The sequence below is a fragment of the Cnephaeus nilssonii genome (assembly GCF_951640355.1).
Source record: "Cnephaeus nilssonii genome assembly, chromosome: 15".
In the NCBI taxonomy this organism is placed as follows: Eukaryota; Metazoa; Chordata; class Mammalia; order Chiroptera; family Vespertilionidae; genus Cnephaeus; species Cnephaeus nilssonii.
In genome coordinates, this window is record NC_137086.1 from 64,928,768 (window position 1) to 64,952,510 (window position 23,743).

Consider the following 23,743-nt stretch of genomic DNA (forward strand, 5'->3'; position numbering starts at 1 on the left):
CACTTTACCTCTTTCATTTCTAATTTTGTTTGTTTGGGTTCTCTCTCTTTGTTTCTTGGTAAGCCTGGCTAGAGGTTCATCAATCTTGTTTATCCTTTTAAAGAACCATCTCTTGGTTCTGTCGATCTTTTGTTTTTGTGTTTGTTTGTTTGTTTTTTGGTCTCTATGCCATATATTTCTGCTCTGATCTTTATTATTTCCTTTCTACTTACTCTGGACTTTTCTTGTTGCTCTCTTTCTAATTCTTTATGTTGTAGGGTTAGAAAATTTATTACCAGTTTTTCTTGTGTGTGTGTGTGTGTGTGTGTGTGTGTGTGTTTTGTTTGATTGTTTTTTTGAGGTAGGCCTGTAGTGCTATAAGCTTCCCTCTTAGGACTGCTTTCACCGTGTCCCATAGATTTTGGATTGTTGTGTTTTCATTGTCATTTGTTTCTAGTATGTTTTTTTAAAATATATTTTATTGATTTTTTTTTTTTTAAAGAGAGGAAGAGAGAGAGATAGAGTTAGAAACATCGATGTGAGAGAAACATCGATCAGCTGCCTCCTGCACACCTCCTATTGGGGATGTGCCTGCCCTTAACCGGAATCATACCTGGGACCTTTCAGTCCGCAGGTCGATGCTCTATCCACTGAGCCAAACCTGTCAGGGGTGTTTCTAGTATGCTTTTATTTCTTTTTTGTTCTCTTTGGTAACCCATTCATTGTTTTATAGCATGCTCTTTAGCCTCCATGTGTTTGATTGTTTTTGAATGTTTTTATTGTAGTTGATTTCTAATTTTATGCCATTGTGATCTGAGAAGATGCTTGATATAATTTTATTCTTGAATTTGTAGAGACTTAGCCTGTGTCCTTATATGTATGTGGTCTGTCTTTGAAAATGTCCCATGTGCACGTGAGAGAATGTATATTCCATGCCTTTGGGGTGAAATGTTCTGAAGATGTCAATTAGTTCCATATGATTGAGTGAGTCATTTAGGATTGCTGTTTCTTTGTTGAATTTTTGTCTAAAAGATTTATCAAGTGGTGTCAATGGGGTATTGAAGTCCCCTATTATGATTGTATTGCTGTCCATCTCTCCCTTGATATCTTCCAGAGGTATTTTTATTTTAATGTATTTGGGTGCTCTTGTTTTGGGTGCATAGATGTTTACGAGAGTTATAATATCCTTTTGTTGTATTAATCCCTTTAGTATTATGAAGTGGCCTTCCTTATCTCTTGTTATGGCCTTCACTTTGAGGTCTATTTTGTCAGATATAAGTATTGCTACCATAGCTTTTTTTTTTCATTTCCATTTGCTTGAAAAAAATTTTCCATCCCTTCACTCTCAGTCTGTGTGAGTCCTTTGTTCTGAGGTGGGTCTCTTGCAGACAGCATATAAATGGATCATGTTTTCTTATCTATTCAGTCATCCTATGCCTTTTGATTGGAGCATTTAATTCATTTACATTTAAGTTTATTATTGATAGGTACTTGTTTGTTGCCATTTTTATTCTTTATGTCTGTATTTCTCCTTATCTTTCTCTTCCTTTTTCTTACACCATCCCTTTAGGATTTCTGGCATTGCTGGTTTGGTGGTAATAAACTCTCTTACCTTTTTTTTTTTTTTTTTTTTGTCTAAAGGGGTAATAGTTCCCTTGCTTTTAATTACTTTGTATACTTCATTTCATTCCCTTCTGGCCTGATCTGTTTCTGTTGAAAAATCAGCTGATAGTCTAATTCAGCTCTTGTAAGTACCTTTCTGTCTCTCTTGCAGCCCTTGAGATTCTTTCTTTGTCATTAACGTTTTCCATTGTAATTACGAAGTGTCTTGATGTGGGTCTTTTTGGGGTTCCTCTTATTTGGGACTCTCTGTGCTTATGTGACATTTTTGTTCCCTGAGTCAGGGAAGTTTTGTGTCATGATTTCTTCAAGCAGGGTTTCTATTCCTTGCTCAGCTTCTCTTCCTTCTGGCACCCCTATTATGTGGACGTTGCTTTGTTTCATGTTGTCCCAAAGCTCCCTTAAACTCTCCTCCTGCTTTTTACATTTTTTTTTCCAATTGCTGTTCAAATTGGATATTGTGTGCTGCAGATGCTCGGGGTTGGTGGGGGCGCATGCACAGTTCTTCTGGTATATGACTCCCTGTGAGGTTCCAGAGCCCTCTAGCATGCCTGGGCCGAGGCGCCCGAGGCAGGGTTCTGCCCTAGGAACCTCTGACTCTCAATTTCAGTACGGCCCTGGCACCTGGGCAGGAAGGGGTGTGGGGTCTCTCTGGATTGCACTCACAGCGCTGGGCCCTCAAGCACTGGGTCCTGGAGCCCAGGCGGGGAGGCAGGGCGTGGGAAGTCTCTCTTCACCTCACCATTTAAACTCAAGTGTTTTGGCATTTTCACACTTCTTTTTCCATGTGTTTTTTAATAGCAGAAGTCATACTGCATATATATTTTTCCCTCTGACACTATCATAACTGTATTCTCGTGTTACAACATAGTTTTCTGGTTCTACTTAATAGCTTTTTGTTTTTATTGGATGGTGGTATAATTTAGAAAGCAGCTTCCCAATTGTCAGATATTTTGGTTTATCTCTCTGCCTTTTTTTCTTTAATTATAAATAAGGCCATGATTTGTGAAGGGAGCTATCCTGTATGTATACTCATGGCTTGAGGATAATTCCCAAAAGAAAATCACATGGTCCAAAGATATAAACAATCTCTTCTTTTTTGATGAATAGTGAATATAGTACCGATTCATTTTAATTTCTCCCATTTATTGCACACTTGCCACTTTTTATTTAGTTATTTTACTAATCTCTTTTCTGTCATAGTTTCCTCCTCTACTTGAAGAAGCATATGATTTGATTGGATCAACATGTCCCTTCTTAACACATTGTGGACGGATCACAAGAATTCTTGCTTCATATTACACAGTGTTTTACAAAGTATCATACTTTAAAAAGATATTAGCTTGTAAGAACATGTAATAAATAATTTCAAAATACAATGAGTATTTAATTTTAAAGCGTGCTTTTAACATTTATGTAAAACACTAGTGACCCAGTGCACGAAATTCGTGCACACTAAAAGGGGATTAATTAGATGAAATAATTTAATATTGCTATTTGCCCTTTCTGTATAATAGAAGTGTCAGAGATGAAAGAAAATTAGTAAAATGTATATGAAAATCTTCCTCCTGTCAGAGTCTGGGGCGCACCATGGGACCCAGAGTCAAGTCCCCGCCCACCCACATGCACCTCAAAATCGTGTGAGACCCAGACCTGGCCCCCCCCTCCCACTCCTATTGGGCTAGATCCAGACCCGAACAGTCCCACCCTTGTCAAGCCCTGCTGGGCAGGGGGCATAGCCTCAGGTCCCCTGGCCAGGCGCCAGGACGGGGGTCGTGGCCTGAGGTCCCCCAGCCCAGACCTGGGTAGGGGGCGTGCCTTGAGATCCTCCATCAAGCCCTGCTGGGTGGGCGGCACGGCCTGAGTTCCCCCGACCCAGCACTGGGGGTGCACCTTGAGATCCCCTGTCAAGCCCCGCTGGGTGGGGGGCGTGGCCTGAGATCCCCTGTCAAACCCCACCTGGTGGGGGAGTGGCCTGAGGTCCCTGGCCTGGCGCTGGGGTCGGGGGAGCAGCCTGAGGTCCCCTAGCCCACCACCAATACGGGAAGCGCACCTTGAGGTCCCCCGTCAAGCCCCACTGGGCGGGGGGCATGGCCTCAGGTCCCCTGGCCTGGCACTGGGGCAGGGGGTGCGGCCTGAGGTCCCCCAGCCTGACACCAGGGCGGGGGCCATGGCCTGAGGTCCCCTGTCAAGCCCTGCCGGGTGGGGGGGCACAGTCTGAGGTCCCCTGTCAAGCCCCACAGGGGTGGGGGAGGGCGTAGCCTCAGGTCCCTGCTAATTGCTTGTTAAGGCTCCTTATGGGAACTTGGCCTCAGCTGTGGGTGCAGCCATCTTTGTGACGGAGTGATGGTCAATTAGCACATTCCCTCTTTATTAGCTAGGATTTTTTGTACTCGTTCAATAGAAACTTATCTGGCCATAAAACTACTGGTCCGCAATGTGTTAACAATGTGTGTTTCTTAATAGGGGCATGATTTTGGACACAGTTCTATTCAATAAACATTAATTAAGGCCCTACTAGGTACCAGAGAGTAGCAATGAGATGATGCCTAGGATTAGCTCTAACCTCAAGACTTTCTCAAGTTGGGGAAGGTGGAATGGGGGGATATTTGTTACTTGCTCTCCTTCTTTTTCCGGCATCTGGAAGCATGTGGCCCCTAGGAGTTTGGCATTTAGGGAGTGACCAAATAAGGGCTGAGTGTGTATAAAACTTAGGACCACTCATTCATGGTGAAGGTTTCTGTATGATGTAACCCTCTGTTCAGTAACTTGAAGTGCTCGTTCATGGTCCAGTATTATTTCTCAAAGTTATCCATGGTGAAATTTTGCTATTGTGCCCCACTGATTTATGCACATTTGCTGACCGCCAGCTGTAGACATGGTAACCCTCTCTGCAGGTGTCTTTAATCAAGGAGGCAGCCCAGTAGCCCAGACACTGCAGTCTAAATGAGATGGGATAGGTGCTGAGAAAGGATGGATGACTCTAGTTGAAATTAAGGCACAATGTCAAGCCATTGCTTAACTTCTCTGGATTTTGTTCTCATCAACACTTAAAGGAAGTGTTTGGGCTGAACCCTCTGTGTCTTTCAGGCATGTGGTATTTGATTCTTGTGACTGGCTCTGCACTGTTGAGTGCCGAACCCCAAATGAGATATTCCAAAATTAGAGGGATATATAGGATCATGTTTTCACTTACATTAAAAAAAAACTTATATATATATATATATATATATATATATATATATATATATATATATATAATATATTTTATTGATTTTTTACAGAGAGGAAGGGAGAGGGACAGAGAGCTAGAAACATCGATGAGAGAGAAACATCGACCAGCTGCCTCCTGCACACCCCCTACCGGGGATGTGCCCGCAAACCCATGTACATGCCCTTGACTGGAATCGAACCTGGGACCTTTCAGTCCGCAGACCGACGCTCTATCCACTGAGCCAAACCGGTTTTGGCTTAAAATATGTTTTTGATTTCAGAGAGGAAGGGAGAGGGAGAGAGATAGAAACATCAATGATGAGAGAGAATCATTGATTGGCTGCCTCCTGTACATCCCCCACTGGGGATCGAGCCTGCAACCCAGGCATGTGCCCTTGACCGGAATCGAATGGGGGACCCTTCAGTCCACAGGCCAATGCTCTATCTACTGAGCCAAACCAATTAGGGCTGCACTTACTTTTTAGTTGTACTTAATATTTTAAAAGTGTGCATTATAATGTCATCATGAGCTATAATTTAATTTACTTAGGGAACTTTAAAACATTGGTTAAAAATTAGAATTGTATTTATTGATATTCATGAATGTCATGAACTTAAATATTGACCTTTTCTTCTTCTTTCCCTTACAGCTGTTTGGGGCAACTACGTTAATATGAGGTAATTGATTTTAATAATTTGGGTTTTGTGGACACATTTCAGTTGTTACATATACACTATTGATATCATGGCTTAATTGGATTTAATTTTAAAAACGAAGCCGAGTATTTTGCTATTCACACAACCGGGCTGTGTCTTGTCCTCTGTGGATCTTCTCGAGATCAGGGATCAGGCCACGTGGATGCTGAGACTACCTGTCCTTCCCCAGGAATCTTCTGGCCTCACTGGGCATTATTTGTGTTGCTAACTAGGACAGGAAGGACACTTATAAAAGTGAAATCCTTGTGTTAATTTTTAAAAAGTCATCAAAATATAATAAGTGTTCATTATAAAAACAAATTTGGTGCAGTTAGTACAGAGTTAGTACAGTTTTATTTAAAAAAAAAATCATGTTGTTTTTCTTGGTAGTACAACTAAATAAAGAAAGCAATCATGATGTGATTGAACTGGATTTGGAAGTTTAATACTGCTGTGCCCCCACCAGGCTTTTCATATTGGGTTGGTTTTGCAAGGCGGGTCCTTGTTGAGCTAATTCCTGCCACCAGGACTTGTGTGTTTCCCGACAAAGCCTTCTGTGTGTGGCTAGGTGGGGTGTTCTGCTCCCATTTAAAGGAGTTCTGTTTATTTCCTTGGAAAAACTCCATTTGGTATTAAATCCGGCTTGTACTCCTGGAGAGATACCTCCTGCTTTAAAATCCCTTGTTGGGTATAATGTGAAAGTGAGATTATTTTATTTAATAGAAACAATGCTAAGGTAGTGAGTGTGTGAGGTGGATTTAGATTTCCTCTCCTGGTTGATTTATTTTTCTCTACTGCACCACCTCAGGAGGGAATTAGCACATTCTATCTAAGAAAAGAGTAATGTGCAAATTGACTGTCACTCCAATACACAAGATAGCCTCCACAAGATGGCCGGCAGGGGAGGGCATTTGTGGGTGATCAGGCCAGCAGGGGAGGGCAGTTGGGAGGGACCAGGCCTGCAGGGGAGGGCAGTTATGGGTGACCAGGCCAGCAGGGGAGGGCAGTTAGGGGCAATCAGGCCGGCAGGGGAGAGCAGTTAGTGTGACTAGGCTGGCAAGGGAGGGAAGTTATGGGCGACTGGGACAGCAGGGGAGGGCAGTTGGGGGTGACCAGGCCTGCAGGGGAGGGAAGTTAGGGGTGACCAGGCCAGCAGGGGAGGGTAGTTGGTGACAATTAGGCCGGCAGGGGAGGGCAGTTAGGGGCAACCAGGCTGGCAAGGGAGGGCAGTAAAGGGTGACTGGGCCATCAGGGAGGGCAGTTGGGGGCGACCAGGCCTGCAGGGGAGGACAGTTAGGGGCGACCAGGCCTTCAGGGGAGGGCAGTTAGGGGCAATTGGGGTGGCAGGGGAGTAGTTAGGCGTCAATCAAGCTGGCAGGGGAGTGGTTAGGGGGTGATCAGGCTGGTAGACAGAAGCGGTTAGGGGCAATCAGGCAGGCAGGAAAGCAAGTGGTTGGGAGCCAGCAGTCCTGGATTGTGAGAGGGATCCCAGATTGGAGAGGGTGCAGGCTGGGCTAATGGACACCCCCCCAACCCCCCGTGCACGAATTTCGTGCATCGGGCCTGTATATATATATAGAAGCCTAAGAGACCAACCGACAAGTCGACCGGTTGCTATGATGCACACTGATTACCAGGGGGCAGATGCTCAATGCAGGAGATGCTCCCTGGTGGTCAGTGTGCTCCCATAGTCAACCTCCCTCGGTCCCTCCCCCTGCTGGCCAATCTCCCATGGTCCCTCCCCGTGGCCAGCCGTGCACCCCCTCCCCCCACCCCGATCGCTGGCTAGGCCGAGGGACTCCACTGGGCCTCTAGTGTGACTGATATTTGGGAAGGAGGGAGAGAGAGATGGTCTCAAACTTTGGTTTGTTTTGTGTATATTTGTTCAGAAATAACTCTTGAAGACATAAAGCCTTTCAATTGATCTTAGTTTTGTAGCTTTTTACTCAACAGGTCTATCCAGGAAAATGGTGAAATGAAACTTGAAAGAAAGATTGAAGAGGTTAGTAGTCTCTTCCATATTTTGCTTCTACTTTTTTCTATATATGTATCTACTTCAGTTCCTTTGCTTGTGCTGGTATCTTTATTGTCACAACTTGATGCTGATCTATGATTTTGAGACTATTTATCAAAAAATGATCCCTGCCCAGCTGGAGTGGCTCAGTTGGTTGAGTGTCATCCTGTGCACTGAAAGGTTGCTGGTTCGATTCCTAGTCTCAGGGCACATACCTGGGTTGTGGGTTCAATCCCCAGTTGGGGCATGTACAGAAAGCAACTGAAAGTTTGTCTCTCACATGGCTGTTTCTCTCTCCTCCTGCCCCCCACCCTCTCTAAGCATGTCCTCGAGTGAAGATTAAAAAAAAAAAAATCCCTTATTTAATAGGAGACTTAATAATACTTGTTATGTTGAAGATATATCTTTGTGTCAGTTTTTGTCCATTTTACAAAGGCATGCTCTATTAACACACATCCTATCTTAAAGGCAAAATGAGTTTAAACTTTTATGTGACTGTTTGGTGAGCCTTTCCAGAAATCCTTAGAGAAAGGGAAGTGATTACATGCATCGGCTCACCTGAGCAGATGCTGAAAGGAAAAAGGTCCGCCTGAGATGCTAGGACTCTGGGAACATAAGAGTGTCCGTAAGTGCAGACAAGGAAATCACAGACCTCCCTCACTGAAAGCTAGTTCCTGTGGTTGATAATATACCTTATATTTTAAAGTAATTGCTTATGTTTTAATCAAATAAATGTAGATATGAATAAACTATTGCAACATGGGCCTGGGAGGGGATGAGGAGTTCCTCGTTTTCATTTGAAGCCAGATGCTGAATTCCTGGGGAAGCCCTTGGATTGCCCTTGTTGTTTTGTCCATGCTCAAGGTGTTAACACAGATAGGGATTGACTTATGGCCTGTGATTTCTTTGTTAGAGCTGATTCCCTGGAGATAACATGCAGAAACAAGATGATACGCTTTTGTGGGCAGCAACTAGGGGATTTTTTTGTTCCTGGAAAGACACCAGTGGTATTGAGCTGCCAATTTTTATGAGCCGGAACCACCTTTAATATTGTTCATAGTAAGATAGGAAAGTAAAAAGGTTAATTTTCTCAGAGACTTATGCATCTATGGAGTAAGGGTTCCAGTGTGCAATTTATCATTTCGATTCTAGAATTGTGATTGAAGTGGTATAACTTAACTTCAAACTGGAAGTGAATTGTAGGATGAATTAAATCTGTTTTGCATTATGTCATACCTATCTGGAACATCAGAGCGAGGTGAAAGTGGTGAAGCACTGTTTTTGCTGATACTGCTTATTTTTATTTTAGATTGTTGAACCACTTAGAGAGAAAATAAGAGATTTGGAAAAAAGGTATGTATACTTTTTGTTTTGCATTTAGGAAAATGCTTATATCTTTATGATTGATTTTAGAAGGTCACTATCATATATATATTTATCTTAACCTAGTAATTAATTCCATAGTATCAAAAATGTGAGGCACTGTCAAGACAAGAACCTTTACACGACATGGTAAATTTTTACTCTAAAATTTGGATGCAGTGTTTTCTAAACTTCTTTTTCTTTTGTCATTAAGAACTATTTTATTTTAAATAATTTTTAATGTTTTAATTACATGTACATTATTATATTAGTTTCATATGTACACCCCAGTGATTAGGCATTATATAACTTACTAAGTGATCATCCCAATAAATGTTACATCCCAATAAATAATACAAATTTATTAGAATATTATTGACTATATCCCTTATGCTATAGTTTATATCCCCATGACTAGTCTGTAACAACCAATTTGTACTTCTTCAATCTCTTCACCTTTTTCACCCAGTCCCCCCAACTTCCCTCCTATCTGGCAACCATCAAAGTATTCTCTGTAGCACTGGCTGGTTTTTCTCAGTGGTTAGAGTGTCAGTTTTCAGACAGAAGGGTCACGGGTTTGATTCCAGGTCAAAGGTACATAATTCGGTTGCAGGTTCCCCAGTCCCTGTAGGGGTGTGTGGTGTAGGCAAGCAATTGATGTATCTCTCTCACATCAGTGTTTCTCTTTCTCTCTCTCCCCCTCCTCCCTTTCTCCCACTCTCTCTGGGAGTCAGTGGAAAAAAATACACTTGGGTGAAGATATATATATATATATATATATATATATATATATATATATATATATATATATATATAACCTATCTAATAAAAGAGTAATATGCAAATTGACTGTACCTCCACTACACCCACAAGCCACACCCACCAGCCAATCAGGAGCGAATATGCAAATAAACCCAACCAAGATGGCTGCGGCCACAGAGAGCAGGAGGGAGGCTTGGGTTTTCTCGGCAATGGAGGAAGCCAAGCTTTCCGCCTGCCCTTGCCAGCCTAGGTCTCCACTCAAGGCTACAAAGTTTCAATGATAGAAGATATATAAATCCAAACAGAAATGGCGGCAGCCACGGAGCTGAAAAGAGCAGGAGGCTAGGGTTGCCCCTGGCGATGGAGGAAGCCAAGCTTTCCGCACATCCTGGCTGGCCCAGACCTCCGCTTAAGGCTATAAAGTTTCAATTATAGGAGATACATAAATTCCAACAGAAATGGCTGCCGCCACGGAGCAGACAGAAGGCTTGGCTCCGCTCAAGGCTACAAAGTTTCAATTGTAGAAGATAAATAAACCCCAGATACCAGGGCCTCTGCTTGGGTTGCCAGGGGGTGTGGCTGGCCTGCAAACCTCCACAGGCCCCTCGCCCAGGCCGCCCCACGCCCCAAGGGAACCCCCACCCTGATCCAGGACATCCTTCAGGGCAAACCCACCAGCCCCCACCCGTGCACCAGGCCTCTATGCTATCTAATAAAAGAGTAATATGCAGATTGACCATCATTTCAACACACAAGATGGCTGCCCCCATGTGGTCAAAGATTGCTGCCTCCATGTGGACACAAGATGGCTGCCACAAGTTGGCCAGCAGGGAAGGGCAGTTGGGAGGGACTGGGCCTGCAAGGGAGGGCAGTTGGGGGCGATCAAGCCTGCAGGGGAGGGCAGTTAGGGGTGACCAAGCCGGCAGAGGAGGGAAGTTGGGGGCAACCAGGCCTGCAGGGAAGGGCAGTTGGGAGGGACCCAGGCTTGCAGGGGAGAGCAGTTGGGGGGGGACCAGGCCTGCAGGGGAGGGTAGTTAGGGGTGACCAGACCTGCAGGGGAGGGCAGTTAGGGGCAAACAGGCTGGCAGGGGAGCAGTTAGGCATCAATCAGGCTGGCAGGGGAGTAGTTAGGGGGTGATCAGGCTGGCAGGCAGAAGCGGTTAGGGGCAATCAGGAAGGCAGGCAGGCGAGCGGTTGGGAGCCAGCAGTCCTGGATTGTGAGAGGTATGTCCAACTGCCCGTTTAGGCCATCGGGCCTAAACAGGCAGTCAGACATCCCTCGAGGGGTCCCAGATTGGAGAGGGTGCAGGCTGGGCTAAGGGACGCTCCCCCCCCCCCGTGCATGAATTTTGTGCACCGGGCCTCTAGTCCTATCTAATAATAGAGTACCATGTAAATTACCATCACTCCGCTAAGCCCACGATTGGGCGGCGGGAGGCTGGGGGGCGGTACTTGGGTGGCCTATCCGGCCATTGAGAGGCACGGATCCGCTGCCACTGAGCGGGGCTACGCTGCTGTTGAGAGGTGCAGGGGGCGGGACTCCCGACCCCTGTGCCTGTCAACGGCCAGATCCGGGGCCGCTGAGGGGGTCCAGCCCCCTGCGCCTCTCAACAGCAGGGTAGCCCCCCTCAGCGGCCGCGGACCATCAAAAGTGGGGGAGCGAGCTCTGGCCTCAGTCAGTGAGCCACGGAAACCCGGCAGAGGATGGAGAGCAGCGACGAGGAAGACATGGAGAAGCACCGCATCCACCTACGCCCCGTCACTCTGCGCACACGCTGCACCTCCTGCCCTGTGAAGTCCGGGTTAACCGGCCCGCCCCTGTGGGGCGCTTTTTCACCCCGGCCATCTGTCAGGGTCCCGATGGACTCAAAGTGTCATTTCGGGGCCGCAGTCTGAGGGGTGAGGAGGTGGAGGTGCCGCCTGGCCTGCTGGGATACGTGATGGTGATGGAAGAGAAGTCGGTGGGGAAGCAGGACTTTTCAGCGGGATCCGACAAGGACGAGCAGGAGCTGGTGGAACCCCCGGAGGCGCTGGAGCGGGACTTCGACCGCTTTATTCGTGCCTCCGCCAGTTTCAGCCGCTTCACCCTGTGGGGCCTGGAGAGCATCCCTGGCCCGGATGTCAAAGTGTGTGCAGCCCTGACCTGGCCCAGCCTCGCCGAAGCGATCCATAAACAGGTGCCGCAGGACTGAGAACCAGCGTTTGAAACTGGAAGCCACCGATCCCTTCACCAGCTCTCCACTTTGGATCCACTGAGTCCACCACCCCAATAAATGAGCTCTTTCACAGCAAAAACAAAACCAAAACAAAACAAAAAAAACAAAAGTGGGGGACCTGGGTGCCTGTCTGCTCCGGCACCAGGCCTTTCAGAAGCCTCCGCCGAGCCGGAGGCTTCTGAAAGGCCTAGTGCACCAGCGGACAGGCACCCAGCTCCACCGCGAAAAGTGAAAGCGTGTAGGGGACCCTACACGTGCATGATTCAATCATGCACTAGGCCTCTAGTATAAAATAAAAGGCTAATATGCAAATGGTTGTCACGCCTTCACACCGTAACGGCTCAGACACTCAACACTGGGGAGAGAGGAATAGGGACCAGCCAGGCACAAATGAGCTCATGAGAGAGGAATGGGGACCAGCCAGGCTGCAGCCCGGGAGAGGGACAAGTCGCCCAACCCGCAGTCCCGGGTGCCTGTGGCTGTGGCCTGGGGTGAAGCCAGCCCGGGTTCTGGGTGCCTGTGGCTGTCCAGAGGGAGGGAAGCCTGGGTCCCGGGTGTGTGCGACCAGCCAGAGGAGGGAATCCTGGGTCTTGGGTGCAGGGCAAGGCAGAGATGGTAAGGGGCGATCAGGCCAGCAGGGGAGCAGTTAGGGGTGATCAGGCAGGCAGGCAGGCAAGCGGTTAGGAGCCAGCAGTCCCGGATTGCAAGAGGCAGTTGGACATCCCCCGAGGGGTTCTGGATTTTAGAGGGTGCAGGCCAGGCTGAGGGATCCTCCTCCCCCATGCATGAATTTCATGCACCGGGCCTCTAGTATATATTTCTTTGTATCAGTGAATCTGTTTCCATTTTATTTGTTTGCTTACTTTAGATTCAATTGTTGATAGATATGTATTTATTGCCATTTTATTGTTCACATTTTTTATCTCAATTTCTTCTTCTTCCTTCTTTTCCTCCTCCTTCTTCTTCTCCTTCTTCCCTTCCTCCCTTCATCCCTTTCTCCCTTTCTCCTTTCCTTTCTCCCATCCCTTCCTCCTCCCTTCCTTCCTTCCCTCCCTCCCTCCCTCCCTCCCTCCCTCCCTCCCTCCCTCCCTCCCTCCCTCCTTCCTTCCCTCCTTCCCTCCTTCCTTCCTTCCTTCCTTCCTTCCTTCCTTCCTTCCTTCCTTCCTTCCTTCCTTCCTTTTTCCTTCCTTCTTTCCTTCAAGATTTCATATAATCTTGTTGTGTGGTGATGAACTCCTTTACCTTTTCCTTGTCCGGGAAGCTCTTTATACGTCCATCGATTCTAAATAATAGCTTTATAGGCTAGAGCAGTGATGGCGAACCTATGACACGTGTGTCAGCACTGACTCGCGTAGCCATTTCTGATGACACGCGGCCGCATGCCGAGGATGAAACATTTGCTGCTCCTGAGGATGAAACATTTGCGACTAGAGTCTTGGAGTTAGTTTTTTCCTCAAAGTGACACACTACCCGAGTTATGGTCAGTTTTTTGGCGAAGTTTGACACACCAAGCTCAAAAGGTTGCCCATCACTGGGCTAGAGTGATCTTGCTTGTAGGTCCTTGCTTTTCATCACTTGGAGTGTTTCTAGCCACTCCCTTCTGGCCTGCAAGGTTTCTCTTGAGAAATCAGCTGACAGTCTTTTGGGAACTCCCTATAGGTAACTAACTGCTTTTCTGTTTCTGCTCTTAAGATTCTTTGACTTTATTCTTTGGCATTTTCATTATGATGTGTCTTGGTGTGGGCCTCTTTGGGTTCATCTTGTTTGGAACTCTCTGTGCTTCCCGGTCTTGTATGCCTGTTTCTTTCACCAAGTTAGGGAAATTTTCTTTCAGTATTTTTACAGATAGGTTTTGAATTTCTTGCTCTCTTCTCCTTCTGGCACACCATGATGCAAATGTTGGTATACTTGAAGTTGACTCAGAAGCTTTTAAAATATCTTCATTTTTGTTTGTTCTTTTTTCTTTTTACTGTTCTGGTTGAGTGTTTTTTGCTTTTTTATATTCCAAATCACTGATTTGTTTCATGGTTTTATTTATTGTCCTGTTGATTCCCTGTAAATTATTCTTCATTTTAGTTAGTGTGTGTTGCATTTTTGTCTGGTCCTTTTTTTGTGCTGTTGAAGTTTCCACTAAGTTCATTGAACATACTTATAAATAGTGTTTTGAACTGTGCATGTAGTAAATTGCTTGTCTCCATTTTTATTTTATTTTATTTTTTCTGGAGTTGTGTTATGTTCTTCCATTGGGACATGTTTTTTGTCTCCTCTCTTTGGAAGCCTCCCTGTGTTTGTTTCTATGTATTAGGTAGAGCTGCAATATCTCCTGGACTTGGTAGAGTGGCTTAATATCAATATTCTGTAGGGCCCAGTGACACAGGCTAGCTGATCACCCTCCCCTCTGGGCTCTCAAGGTGTGTTCCCCATGGGCCTGGATTGCTGTTGGTATGTCAATGGGAGACATTTACCCCTGAGCTGATCAGCTGCAAGGATTGGCTGCATCCACCCACCTCCAATGTTGGACCACAGTGGAGTATCACCATGGAGAATCAGCCCATCCCAGGTAGTCAGAACATTAGGAGAAGAGAGGATCTTCTTTTTCTAAATCTTGTGCATTTCTAAATAAATTCCTGCAATTTAATGCCATACAAGGTGGTCAGATGGTTTCTAGACTATATTGATTAGTCTAAGAGAATTATTTCCAAAGCGAGCAAAGACTTCAGAGGGTATAAAACCTAGTATCATATGTAGGTACTGTCAGAAATTATGGTTTGTAATCTGTCATGTTGCGCCATATAATTGTTTTTTTCACCAAAATATATCAGGAAGTTTTCAGAATTGAGTTCAGGTAATGTGGCTGGCAGTGAAGAATTGGGTAATATCGTGGAGACTATTTAAATCAGATTGCAAAGAAAATTTTTCTTCACCCTTTGAGGGTGATTCTATTGCAGTTTTTCCTCTCTTAAACAGTTGAGCTTCAGACACTAGGACATTTTCCTCTATTGTATTAGGAAAACTTTATGTTTCTGGAGTAACAGTTGGGTTCTAGAAGTTTACAAAAGAAAAATGATAACATTCATTAAGTCTAGTAATCTTTTTTCTTGGAACGAGTTCAGATGAAGTGCGTCAGCATTGTACAAGCCTTTTATCAAGTCCGGATAAGAGGAAAGAAATGGAGAGCAATTTTTTGTCTTTGATTTATGTGTTTTCATTATATGATTAAAGAGGATTAAGGATGGATAAAATTCAATCAGAATGTGTTTATTCATTTTCTTCTTTTCTTTAATTGGTAGTTTATATGTAATCAGGAAATCGATTAATTTAAACTCTTACTAGAGTAAAAGTTGTTAGTACTGGTATTTTTAACAGATTCAGATAGTAATAAAAGATTATTTGTATTTTAAAATCATTCTTGCCATGATTCAGTGCTGAAATTATGCTGCTTGTAAAATTCCAATGGATGAGAGCTAGAATTTGATATGACTGGCATAATTTGAGATTTTAATTGAAGCTTAAAAAAATAGAAATAACCCACTACAGGTTTTATGTTAGTCAAAAAAAGAAAGAAAGAAAGAAAATCTGTCCACCAGCAATAATTTTCTGTAGAGAATAATAATATTTATATGTGAAAAGTGAAATCAATAACTTACCAATATGGCAAGGCTTACACACAAGATATCCTTAAATGTGAGAATTATATAGAATTTCCTTTGATATTTTTTTGATGTTCTTTGTACTTTTAAAAAATTGAGGTAAATGTGGCATATAACATATTAGTTTTAGGTGTACACCTTAATAATTCAATACTTATGCACACTACAAAGTGATTGCCACAGTGAGTTAGTTAACATCCATTACCATACACAATTGACTCCCTGCACCCATTATACTCATCACCCAATCCCCTTCCCATCTGACAAACACCTGTCTGTTCTCTGTATGTATGATTTTTGTTTTGTATTGCTTATTCATTTGTTTTGCGTTTCATGTTCCACATATAAGTGAAATCACACGGTATTTACCTTTCTCTGCCTGACTTATCTCACTTGGCATAATAGCCTCAAGATCCATTCATGTTGTCACAAATGACAGGGTTTCATTGTTCTTATGGCTGATTAGTATTACATTGTATATATGTACCACAACTTCTTTTTATATTCATCCATTTTTTTTCCATATCTTGGTTATTGTAAATAATGCTGCAGTGAACATAGGGGTGCATATATCTTCTTCATTTAATGTTTTTCATCTTTATAGGATAAATACCCAGAAGACACATTGCTAAATCACATGGTAGTTCTACTTTTAATTTTTGGAGGAACTTGCATAGTGTTCTCCACAGTGGCCACTCCAATTTACTTTTCCATCAAAAGTGCACAACAGTTCTCTACATCCTCCCCAATACTTACTTCTTGTCTTTTTGAGGATAGCCATTCTGACAGGTGTGAGGTGATATCTCTTTGTGGTTTTGATTTTCATTTCTCTGATGATTACTGATGTTGAGCATCTTTTCATGTATCTGCTGGCCATTTGTATGTCTTCTTTCAAAAAATGTATATTCATATCCATTGCACATTTTTTAATCAGTTTGTTATTTTGTTAATGAGGTGTACGAATTCTTTCTATATTTTGGATTTAGTTCCTTCTTAGAGACTAGAGGCCTGATGCACAAAATTCATGTAAGAATAGGCCTTCCTTCCCCCAGCTGCCAGCACCAGCTTCCCTCTGTCCGCCAGCAGGAACCTGGGACCTGGGCTTCCCTCACAGAGGGAGGTCTCGCCCACCCACTGCATCCCAGGGGTCGGTGGCCTGGGCCTCCCTCTTTGGGGTTACTGTGGAGCCCCCCTGATTGATTGCCCTGCCGGCCAGTGGCCAGGGCCTCCCTCTGCGGGGCGATCATGGGGCTATGGCCGGGCCCTTGACCAATCACATTGTACCCGCCTTGGCTGGCCTGGCACCAGTGGGTGTCATAAGCATGGTTGTCCGGAAGGTCGTCCAGTCTAATGAGCATATTACGTTTTTATTATTATAGATATGCTTTGCAAATATCTTCCATTTAGTTTGTAACCTTTTCATTTAGTTGATGGTTTCCTTCACTGAGCAGAAGATTTTACTTTGATGAAATCCTATTTATTTATTTTTGCTTTTGATGCCATTGCTTTTAGAGTCAGATCCAAGAAATCATTGCCAAGACCAATGTCAGGGAGCTTACTGCCTATGTTTTCTTCTAGGAGTTTTAAGGTGTCAAGTCTTCAGTCCATTTTGAGTTGATTTTTGTCTGTTGTGTTAGATAGTGGGCCTGTTTTATTTTTTTGCATGTTGCTATTTAGTTTTCCCAACACCACTAATTAAAGAGACTGTCCCTTTTCCATTGTATATTCTTGCCTCCTTTGTCTTAAATTGATTGACCATATATTCATGTGTTTATTTATTGCCTCTCTATTCTGTTACATTTATTTGTGTGTCTGTTTTTTATGCCAATACTATACTGTTTTGATTACTATAGCCTTGTAGTATGTAGTGTCTTGGTCCAACTTCATTGTGTTGCAAAATCGAAGAATGAGTTCATGAGCAGAGTTAAGCAAAAGTGAAAGCCCAGTTTATTGAGAGATAGACTCTCCAAGTGGGATACTGCCAAAGCACTCTGTGTAGGACACACACACACACACACACACACACACACACACACACACACGGGTTGCATTAGCAACTAGTCAGCAAGCTGTATCTTGTTATTTGTGGACTTCCCATTATTTTCCTTCCCTCCCATGGTCCTGTCCCTAAGTACCTATACCTCTTCTATCTCCGCATTCCCCTCTCCAATTTGAAAACCTCAAGTGCTGTTGGGAATAGGTGCGATGACTACTTTGGCTACTTCATGCTGAAGAAGGACCTAATAGGGCTTGTTAGGGCTTCATTGAAGGTGAATGATCTAAGGCCGTAGTCGGCAAACTGTGGCTCGTGAGCCACATGTGGCTCTTTGGCTCCTTGAGTGTGGCTCTTCCACAAAATACCATGGCCTGGGCAAGTCTATTTTGAAGAAGTGGCATTAGAAGAAGTTTAAGTTTAAAAAATTTGGCTCTCAAAAGAAATTTCAATCGTTGTACTGTTGATATTTGGCTCTGTTGACTAAAGAGTTTGCCAACCACTGATCTAAGAGATCACTGACATTTGGGGTTCCATTTCCATGACCATTTGGAACTTGATTGCTTCTATCCTGGTGGAAACAAAGCATACAAGTAAGATTAAAAGGCAGGGCCCAAACAACAAAACTAGTGTGATTATAATAAGAGGGAATAGAAAGGATAGAAGCCAGGATTGCCAGTTAAGATTCTGCAGTCATGTGCCCCAGGATTCCAAAAGTTGTCGGACTTCTGACACCCTACTAACTAGTTTCTTGGCCCCATCCCTTACCATCCCAGACTGGTTGGTGTAGAAACAGCGTTCTTCCTCTATGAAAAGGCATAGCCCCCTTTCTCAGCAGTGAGGAGGTCAAGTCCTCTCTGATTTTGGAGGGTAACTGCTGCCAATGAATATAACAGGAGCAATACTTTGGGCAGGTTCCTCTAAGCCATCTGCAAGGTCTTTGAATAGGCTTTGATAGTAAGAAAGGGAGGTTGCTAGTCCCCCTATCCCAGTGCCTAGGCCTGTAGCTATTCCTAGACCGGTGAGCAGGAGAAGGAGGACATTGCCCCTCCTGGTTCGAGTGTGAGCATGAGAGGAGCCGTAAAGGACCGATTACTAGGAGCAATGTCTATTTCGGTGTATTAGGGTGCAGGTCCCTGTCCAGTTGCCTGGGAGACAGAGATAGGTATTGGTGTCACCCAGAAAGAAGATTCCCTGATTTTCTAAACAGAAAGTGTTCTCATTGGTGAAGAGATGAGTGAACTTGTTCTCATTTTCCCAAACAGAGAAAGTTCCAACCAAGGTTGTCGCCATAAGGGGCTGGATAGGGCCTTTGGGATTGACCTGTATAACTCCAGTGGTGGGTTCTCAAAAAATGTATATTTCTTGTCAGTCTCTATCCAAAATTCAGAATGTGAGAGACCATGGGAGGACAGTTAAATTGCAATTGTGAATTGCAACTCCTCCATGGGAAATAGTTAACTCAGGAAAGGGGCCAACTGCCCTAGCCAGTTTGGCTCAGTGGATAGAGCATCGGCCTGAGGACCAAAGGGTCCCGGGTTCAATTCTGGTCAAGGGCACGTACCTTGGTTGCAGGCTGTTCCCCGGGCTGGGTGCTGATTGAGGCTCCTGCAGGAGGCAACCAACCAATCGATGTGCTTCTCTCACATCAATATTTCTCTCTGTCTTTCCTTCTCTCTCCACTCTCTCTAAAAATTATATCCTACAGGGAGGATTAAGAATAATAATCTATACTAATAAAAGGGTAATATGCTAATTAGATCTGACATCTTCCGGGCAACCTTCCAGACGTCCTTCTAGACAAAGCCATGGTGGCGGGGCAGAGGCAGTTAGGGGCAATCAGGCCGGCAGGGGAGAGCAGTTAGGGGGATCAGGCTAGCAGTTAGAGGGATCAGGCTGACAGGGGAGAGCAGTTAGGGCGATCAGGCCTGCAGGGGAGGGCAGTTGTGGGGCACCACGCCTGCAGGGGAGGGCAGTTAGGGGCAATCGGGCTGGCAGGGGAGGGCAGTTAGGGGCGACCAGGCCACCAAGGGAGGGAAGTTAGGGGCAATCGGGCCGGCTGGGGAGTAGTTAGGCGTCAATTAGGCTGGCAGGGGAGTGGTTAGGGGCTGATCAGGCTGGCAGGCTGAAGCAGTTAGGGGCAATCAGGCAGGCAGGTGAAGCGGTTGGGAGCCAGCAGTCCTGGATTGTGAGAGGGATGTCCCAGATTGGAGAGGGTGCAGGCTGGGTTGAGGGACACCCCTCTCCCCCGTGCACAAATTTCTTGTGCACCAGTCCTCTAGTAATAAATAAAAAGGAAAGGGGTCAACCTAAACAGAACTTGGAGGTATTGGTTGTTGGGAAGGTTGCTGAGATGGTAGGCCAGGCTGAGAATGGAACGAATTTCCGAAAAGGGGCCGTTTGGTGGGAGACGAAAAAGTTAACCCAGTTGGAGGAAGGCTGTAGGTTGAGAGTAAAGTTGCATAAGGTCGATCAACATGTCCTAAACCCTTTCCTGCAGGGAGTGTTCTGTTGATGCAAACAGGTGGACTTTTTGGATGGGTGTTCAGTTATGCTGCTTAAATATGACTCTGGTGACTGAACGGCTCTGCCTGTGAGTGTGCCTCTTGTCATTTCTGTGATTTGGAAGTTATAAAGTTCATTGAGGCGCATGAGTTGGAATGAGGGCCCTCCATGTTTCTTATAGTGGAAGGATAGACTGGATTGGCCCGTGCGTGTTAGGAGTTTGAGGTTGCCATGTAGCTAGTTGATGAGAGGGGAAGACAGAGCCAACAGTCCCTCTGGAGAGAGAGGGGTTGGTGGTGTTGAGGAGGTGATGTGCTAGGTTGAGGGTTCGAGAAAGATAGTGAGGACGTCTTAGGATATGTTCAAGAGGTATGGGGTAGACCTTCGTGCACAGTACTAGTAAGAGGAGGAAGAGGAGGCTTGGGCGGAGGGAGGGTGGCATTATTAGTAAGGACTAGGGCAGTGATGGCGAACCTATGACACGCGTGTCAGCACTGACACGCGTAGCCATTTCTGATGACACACGGCCGCATGCCGAGGATGAAACATTTGCTGCTCCTGAGGATGAAACATTTGCGACTAGAGTCTTGGAGTTAGTTTTTTCCTCAAAGTGACACACTACCCGAGTTATGGTCAGTTTTTTGGCGAAGTTTGACACACCAAGCTCAAAAGGTTGCCCATCACTGGACTAGGGTAATCGGGACCCTGACGCTCAATTTGGAATATACTCTCCTGCCCTGGTTTCCACAAGGCTTCAGGAGATTAGTTAAGATATTCAGGATCCCAGCAGGAGCAGAAAATGGGTCCCCCAGGAATTATTCTAGGGTTTCGGCGACCCTCAGAAAAGAAAGATAAGAACTGTTAAGAAGATGAAGAGAATGATTACCCAGAGATACCAGAACATTTTACTTATCTGGCATCTGTGGATTCTCCAGGCGTCTTTCGGAAGAGAAGTTTCAATCCTCCAGAGGCTCACAGGAGTACTGGTCACCCTGATCCTGTGTCGCTAGATTCTCCTCCTGGCCCTTCCTCTCCTTGGTCTCACCCGATGTCTAAACTTCCACTCTCGAGTGGTGAATCCAGGAGTCAATTCCGCTGACCTTGAATGCTGGGGTATAGACAGCATCAGTGTATATGGCCCTTCCCAAAGAGGGCTGAGGGAGGATGAGAGAGAAGGGGGAGACTTTACCAGAACTGAATCTCAGGGGAGAAGAGGGAAATGCCAGTTTCTGCTGAGAATTGGCCAGGGCAGTAATACCTGTACCTGTGCAGCTGTTTCCTTGTCTAATAACCGATCACTGGCGAGGAATGGACGGCTATAAGCATCTCATAAGGACTAGGGCCTAAGTTTTGAGGTGTGTTTCTAATTCTGAGTAATGCTATGGGGACCACTGTGGGCCAGAGGTGAGTCTCCTGGTGAGCTTTCTGCGACGTCTCTTTAAGATCATTAGCTTTCTCCACCTTCCTGAGGACTGTGCTCTCCAAGCACACTGTAAATGCTATTGACTCCCCAAAGCCTTTGAAACCCCCTGGGTGGCACTTTCTTTAAATGATGGACTATGGTCACTTTGCAGGGTCCTAGGCAACCCAAATCGGGGAACGATTGCCGAGACAAGGGCTTTTTAACTACTCCGTGTGCCTTCTCAGTCCGGCACGGGAATGCTTCCACCAGTCAGTGAAAGTGCCTGCCCACCCGAGGAGTTCCTGATTCCCTCTCGATTTAGGCATTTGGGTCACATCAATCTGCCAGTCTTGCCGAGGGTAATTTCCTGTCCTTTGAGTTTCGGGTAGGGCAAGCTCTTTATTGTGGGGTTATTCTTCTGTCATATCTCACAGGCCCTAATGACCTGTTGGGTAGTTCTCCAGAGATTCCTGCCTATGAACAACTGCTGAATCATCTGATGGGTCGCCTCACTCCCCAGGTGGAAGGCCTGGTGTAGTGTGCGAATAACTTTCCATCTACTGCCTCGGGGAGGAGAAGTTTACCTGCCTCGGTTTGTCTCCGTTCTGGGGTATGCAGAGAGTGTCCCCGAGCAAGGCCCATCCTTTCCAGCTGAAGAGAGTCCTCCCAGATTAAAGGTCTCCCATATTCTCAGTTCCTGGCCCCTGGCAGCACCTTGGCAGCTAGGTCAGCTTCCTGCTTCCTTCTGAAACCCTGCCCATGCCCTTCTGATGTCCTCGGCAGTGTATGATTGCCGCTGCTAGGGGAAGGGAGACTGCTGATAGGGGCCTACCGATCTCCTTATGATATTGAATGGGAGATCCGTTAGCCGTCAGGAAGTGTCTTTCCTCCCAAATAGCCACCTGGGCATGGCGACCAAATCTGCATACTTGAGTCTGTGTAAATGTTTGTTTGCTCTCTGACCTTGGCTTACCTCTAAGGTTCTTGTGAGGGCAGACAGCTCTGCCAGCGGGGCACCAGTCTCAGGAGAGAGGGGTGCACTTTCCATAATGATGTCAAAGGTTACAACCACATAGCCTGCTTTCCAGACCCCTTGCTCCACAAAGGAGCGTCCGTCTGTAAAGAGTATTAACTCGGGGTTCTCTAAGGGGGTTTCTCTTAGGTCCTCCCTTGCTGCATGAGTCTGAAGTATAATCTGCTCACAGTCATGCCTATGTCTTCACCCTCCTCGGGAAGGAAGGTGGCTGGATTCAGTGTGGGGCGTTTCTTTTATTTTTTTAAAATGATTTTTTAAAAAAAATTTAAAATATATTTTATTGATTTTTTTACAGAGAGGAAGGGAGAGGGATAGAGAGTTAGAAACATCGATGAGAGAGAAACATTGATCAGCCGCCTCTTGTACACTCCCCACTGGGGATGTGCCCGCAACCAAGGTACATGCCCTTGACCAGACTTGAACCTGGGACCCTTCCGTCCACAGGCCGACGCTCTATCCACTGAGCCAAACAGGTTAGGGCAGTGTGGGGCGTTTTTAACTGGACAGCCAGCCCCTCTAATAAAAGTGCCTGGTATCTGAGGAGACTGCTGTCTGAGAGTCAAAGTCTGCCCTTAGAGGCTAAGAGATAAGACACATTATGGGGGTGGGGAGGGGGGTGCAGACGGTTAAGTCTCTTCCAATGTTAATTTGGTAGCTTCTGGTAGCAGCAGGGCTACCACTGCTACTATTCGGAGACAAGCTAGCCAGCCCTTGGCTGTGATGTCTAATGCCTTACTCAGGTATCCCACTGGTTGCTGTACAGGGCCTCAGAGCTGAGACAAGACCCCGAGGGCCACGCCTCCCCTTTCAGTTACATATAGATTGAAATTCTGGCCGGTGGGAAGGCCCAGGGCTAGAGTCTGAAGGAGGGCCTGCTTGAGTTTAAAAGCCAATTCAGCTGCTGGCTCCCACTCCAGAAAAGTTAAGTTCTCTTGCTGTGCTTCTTTGATTATCTCATTTAGAGGACAGGCAGGCTCTCCATATCTGGAATCCATAATCTACAAAATCCAGTAATGCCCCTAAGCTTCTAAGTTGTTTTAAGACATGGATGGGGCAGAGAGCAGGAAGAAATAGGCTTGGCCCTACCTTCTCCAGAGCCCTACTTCTCTTTGTTAAAACCAAGCCCAGATATGGTACAGATGTCTGGCAAAGTTGTGCTTTGGACTTTGGGACCTTATATGCTCTTTCTGCCAGGAAGTTAAGCAAAGCTCTTGTATCTTCTTGAAAGATCTCCTCTGAGGGGCCACATAACAGAATGTCACCAGCATACTGTATAACTGGAGTCTGTGGATGCT

The 23,743-nt window shown here is 45.5% G+C and overlaps 1 protein-coding gene across 2 annotated transcripts in view; it reads left to right on the top strand.

Annotated features, from left to right (window-relative positions):
• UXS1 (UDP-glucuronate decarboxylase 1) overlaps positions 1-23,743 on the top strand; it is a 148,372-nt gene that overhangs the window by 42,392 nt on the left and 82,237 nt on the right. The window contains exons 2-4 of one of the 2 annotated variants that reach the window (XM_079791998.1): positions 5,463-5,490; positions 7,447-7,510; positions 8,832-8,875. In XM_079791998.1, the coding sequence (XP_079648124.1) occupies positions 5,463-5,490; positions 7,447-7,510; positions 8,832-8,875 (136 nt within the window). The remainder of the gene's footprint in view (positions 1-5,462; positions 5,491-7,446; positions 7,511-8,831; positions 8,876-23,743) is intronic. The other variant, XM_079791999.1, reaches the window with a different exon arrangement.